The following is a 4,846-nucleotide window of genomic DNA, read 5'->3' as shown; positions in this document are numbered from 1 at the left end:
TCCAAAGGTCCTGAGTTCAATTCCCGGCAACCACATGGTGGCTCACAACCATCTGTAATGAGGTCTGGTACCCTCTTCTGGCCTGCAGACATACATACAGATAGAATATTGTATATATAATAAATAAATTTAAAAAAAGGAAAAAAATAAATAAATAAAAATAAATCAGTTTATCCCAGCAGTGAGCCCTAAGCCACAATAAGTCTGTCAGGCAAGACTTAGCCAATAATGTATGATGGTATATGGGGGTAACCTACAGCTTTCTGACTGGATGTGTGGCCTACTCCACATGCCTGCTTGGTACATAAACCTGGCCAAAAGCCTATATCACTCTGGAGGCCATAGCCCTAGCGAGTCACCTACTACTGTTGTTTTTCTAAAAAGTCATGTTGTTAAACTGTGTAAATATTTCTGTTTCTACCCATAGATTAGTGCAGCTCTCAGCCTTGGCCAAAGGCACCACTTTTTGTAGGGGTCAGCAAAAAATGAAGACTCAGAACTAGTTAAAGTGAAGCCGGGCGGTGGTGGCGCACGCCTTTAATCCCAGCACTCGGGAGGCAGAGGCAGGTGGATCTCTGTGAGTTCGAGACCAGCCTGGTCTATAGAGCTAGTTCCAGGACAGGCTCCAAAGCCACAGAGAAACCCTGTCTCGAAAAACAAAAAAAAGTGAAGCCGGGCGGTGGTGGCGCACGCCTTTAATCCCAGCACTCGGGAGGCAGAGGCAGGTGGATCTCTGTGAGTTCGAGACCAGCCTGGTCTATAGAGCTAGTTCCAGGACAGGCTCCAAAGCCACAGAGAAACCCTGTCTCGAAAAAAAAAAAAAAAAAAAAAAAAAACTAGTTAAAGTGCTAGTACTCAGCCCTAAATGGAACTTCTAGAACTCCCACTAAGGCTCAGAGAACACTGTCAAACATGAAGCAAAAAAAATGTGAGAACTAGCTGGGTAGTGGTGGCGCACACCTTTAATCCCAGCACTCGGGAGGAGAGGTCTCTGAGTTTGAGGCCAGCCTGGTCTAGGAGAGCCAGGGCAACACAGAGAAACCCTGTCTCAAAAAACAGAGAGAGAGAACCAGTCACTCTTGCAGAAGACCCTGATTCAATTCCCATCACACACATGGTAGCTTTCTGTAATTCAAGTTTCAGGAGATCTGCCATCATCTCCTTATGAAAAACAACTACCCAGGTAAACGACTCACATACATAAAATAAAGTATTAAGGGCTGGAGAGATGGCTCAGTGGTTAAGAGCTTTGCCTGCTCTTCCAGAGGTCCTGAGTTCAATTCCCGGCAACCACATGGTGGCTCACAACCATCTGTAATGAGATCTGGTGCCCTCTTCTGGCATGCGGGCATACATGGAGGCCGAACACTGTGTACATAATAAATAAATAAACCTTAAAAAAAATAAATAAATAAAGTATTAAAAAATATACATAAATCAGGCATGATGTCACATGCCTTTAATCCCAACACTCAGGATGTAGATGTAGGTGGATCTCTGAATTCAAGACCAGCCTGATTTACATAGTGAGTTCCAGACAGTGAGAGCTACATAGTGAAAACCTATCTCCAAAAACAAAGAAACAAAGAAAAGAAACATATATACATATACACTGAGAGAGGAAGAGAGAGCACGTGCACATAAATACAATGCAATTCTTTAGTCAAAAAAAAAAGTCAGCCCGTCAACATTGAAATACAAACTCTAGGTAAAATGGCTCAGTGGGTAAGGTTTGCTACATCCAAGCCTGATGACCTGAGTTCCATCTCCAGAACCCCCACCTAAGGGTGAAAGGAGAAAACCGACTCTGTGTAAGGTTGCCCTCTGACTTACACATACAGAGAGAGACAGACAGAGAGAGAGACAGACAGACAGACAGACAGACAGACAGACAGACAGAGAGACAGAGAGAGAGACAGAGAGAGACAGAGAGAGAGAGAAAGAGAGAATAAAAAATATAGAAAACAACTCTAAGCTTACTTGCTAGTGACCTGGAACAAGCTACTGAACTTTAAGCATTCTGGGGCTAAAGATATATCCAAATTGGTGGGGTGTGTATCACACAAACAGCAAAGCGTTGAATAAATATTAACACCTGTTTCTACAACAAATGCTTAGAAACGCTCCTGCTTTTTTTTATTTTTTTTAAGTCCAAACTTAATCCCGCAAGTCTCCTATTCACACACAAATTTTCTCCAGGAAGCCTCTATTTTCCTAACCAAACCTACCCAGCTCTGGTTCCGGGAATTGGTCATTCATTTACAAAGTACCTTTATTTTTAGGCAAGTATTGGCATGCTAGAAAAAGAAACCGCTTATAATCTGATCCTACGGAGATCACGGCAGCCAAGTGTTCCCTCGTGCAGAGTAGCCTAGTAAACGGACCCTAAATTTTCTCCGGCTCTCAAGAGACCCACAGAGGCGGCAGAGGAACTGGGCGAGTTACCTCAACGTTGTCCGTAAGACCGTACTCGGAGTGAGGGTTTTCTGTAACCTAAAAAACAAAATAGAGTCACAGAGACATCCGCCCGTTCCGCGCTGCCTCCCTGCACACCGCTACTCTGAATCCAAGGGCCTCCTGGTACCTGCGTCTGTCCCTCCAGCATCTGCTCTGACTCCATGGCGGACCCTGCAAACCGCAATCAACCGGATACCAGTCTTGCAAAACAAGAAGAGCCGCGAGTTAGTTACCCGGGAGATTTCAAGTGGAAGACGCCAGGATGCGGTGTAGCCCAGCCCGGGACCCCGCCCCTCACCCCCGCGGGCAGCAGACGCGCGGGCTGGGACGGTTCACGGACTGGCCGTCCGCGTTGCATCGCGAAGCTCGGAGGTCGTCCCGAGGATCTAGCAGTGGGAGGAGGAGGTCAGGGAGCTGATTACCCGCGCCAATGCTGTCGGTTCCTAAGTGCCCTGCACGGCGCCACCGACTCCCAGCGCGAACCGCTTCGGCCGTAAGTGAGGGACGTCGCGCTGCTGCCGCGCCTGCGCAAAGCAGCCCGACTGGCAAGAGTGCCAGAGCCCGCCTAAGAGGGCCTGCGCCTCTGCGGTGCACGGTGAGCCTGGCCACCTGCCGGCTCCTCCCTGCCGCAGACCTCCTGGAAGCAGCCGTTGGTGCCTCCCGAAAGTCTCTGTACCCGAGGAACTGAGACCATTCAATGCTGAGTGATTCTTATTAGGAAATCGTAGGCCCAGTCTTTTCATTAAAGCCAAAGAGGGTCTGGAGAGACCGCCCAGGAGTTGATTTACTTGCTGTGTTTGCAGAATACTTAGGTTTGGTTCCCAGCACCCACGTGGTGGCTCACAACCATCCTTAACTCCAGTTCCAGGGATGTGACGCTCTCTTCTGACCTATGCAGGCACGAGACACGTTTGTGCTCCACATAGATGCAGGCAAAACACGCACACATATAAAAAATACTATATATTTTTTAAAGGTAAAATAGAGGAGGGTTTGGGGGTGACTTATCCAAGTCATGCAGTCTGTGAAGAGACCACACTCAGCCTACTCTACGTCTAGATGAGTAAAAAGATAAAGACTTTCCAGGGTATAGGGACTCATCTCAGTGGCTCAGAGCACAGCCCTGGAATGACCAAGGACCTTGGTTTGATTTCCACCAAAGAACTGAAAGTGGTTGTCCAGATATACTACTAATGGGAACCAGTCTGGATTTTGTTTGTTTTTAAATTTTAAAGCCAGGTGTTGTGGTTCCCGTCTGAAATCCCAGGCTTTGGATGGCTGGGATAGATAAGGAGGGTCCTGCACCTGAGCTTCCGGAATGTGAGATCCAGATAAGCGTGCGTTTCCGGAAACAAGCTCTGACTACAAAGGCTGATGCTTGATTAGCTAGAATTTCAGTACTGTGGAGAGGTTGGAATATTTCAAGTCCAGACACTAATTGTTTTGAGCCTAGATAGCTCCCAGATAGCTATTTAGTACCCAGCTCTGTAAGTGACCCAACATCTTTGTAACTATTAGGCCTATCTTTTGGAATGTCTAGACACCTAGCTAACACCAACCAAAAGGCTTCTAAGAAGGCCTCAGAAGTTCCTAAGATGCCCATTAGCTATGATTTCCTCACTTTTCTATGCCCACACACCTAATGTATTCGCGAAGTTCGTTAATGACAGGTGTGGCAGCCCAGGCCTTTAATCTCAACACTGGGGAGACTGAGGCAGGTAGGTAGGTCTCTTGAGTTGGTGGCCACCCTGGTCTTTATAATTTTCTTTGTTTTGGTACTATATAATGGGACTGCTACCACACTGGAGCATGGAATTCGAGGTGACCTGAATCTTTATTCTCAAGCCGTGGTCACTCTATTTGGTTCCAAAACAAACCTTCCTATCTTATCCCCATGGGGTGAGAGCTGTGTCTGCATCAAGGGAGAGCCTGTCTCAAAAGAGCATAATAGGAAGGAAGGAAGGAAGGAAGGAAGGAAGGAAGGAAGGAAGGAAGGAAGGAAGGAAGGCAATAGAGATGGGCCAGCCATTAAAAAACGTATTGCTCTTCCAGAGGACCCTAGTTTAGTACCCTGCACACACATAAAGTGTCTAACAACCACTTGTCACTCCAGAGATTCTGACACCTTCTTCTGGCCTCTCTGGGCACTTGGACTCATATGCATTCACACAGAGATATGGTATACAAGTACACATGATTAAAAATAAACTTTAAACTGGGCAGTGGTAGCACACACCTTTAATCCCAGCACTCGGGAGGCAGAGGCAGGCAGATCTCTGCAAGTTCGAGGCCAGCCTGGTGTACAAGAGCTAGTTCCAAGACAGGCTTCAAAGCAACACAGAAACCCTGTCTCAAGAAGACAATAAATAAATAAATAAATAAATAAATA

The 4,846-nt window shown here is 46.7% G+C and overlaps 1 protein-coding gene across 5 annotated transcripts in view; it reads right to left on the bottom strand.

The window, feature by feature from the left end:
* The window catches only part of Dpy30 (dpy-30, histone methyltransferase complex regulatory subunit), a 19,299-nt gene that overhangs the window by 13,296 nt on the left and 1,157 nt on the right, over positions 1-4,846 (bottom strand). For 2 of the 5 annotated variants that reach the window (XM_013354044.2, XM_005367942.2), the window contains exons 2-3: positions 2,585-2,657; positions 2,446-2,493 (exon numbers count right to left, since the gene is read on the bottom strand). In XM_013354044.2, coding sequence (XP_013209498.1) covers positions 2,446-2,493; positions 2,585-2,620 — 84 coding nt within the window. In that variant the 5' untranslated portion in view covers positions 2,621-2,657. Of the gene's footprint in view, positions 1-2,445; positions 2,494-2,584; positions 2,658-2,755; positions 2,780-2,879; positions 3,000-4,846 lie in introns of those variants that run through there. The other 3 variants (XM_013354043.2, XM_005367941.3, XM_026789700.1) reach the window with 3 other exon arrangements.

The sequence above is a fragment of the Microtus ochrogaster genome, unplaced genomic scaffold (genome assembly GCF_000317375.1).
Source record: "Microtus ochrogaster isolate Prairie Vole_2 unplaced genomic scaffold, MicOch1.0 UNK26, whole genome shotgun sequence".
NCBI lineage: Eukaryota > Metazoa > Chordata > Mammalia > Rodentia > Cricetidae > Microtus > Microtus ochrogaster.
Note: the sequence above shows the minus strand (reverse complement) of the source record. Positions and strands in the feature narration are given on the sequence as shown.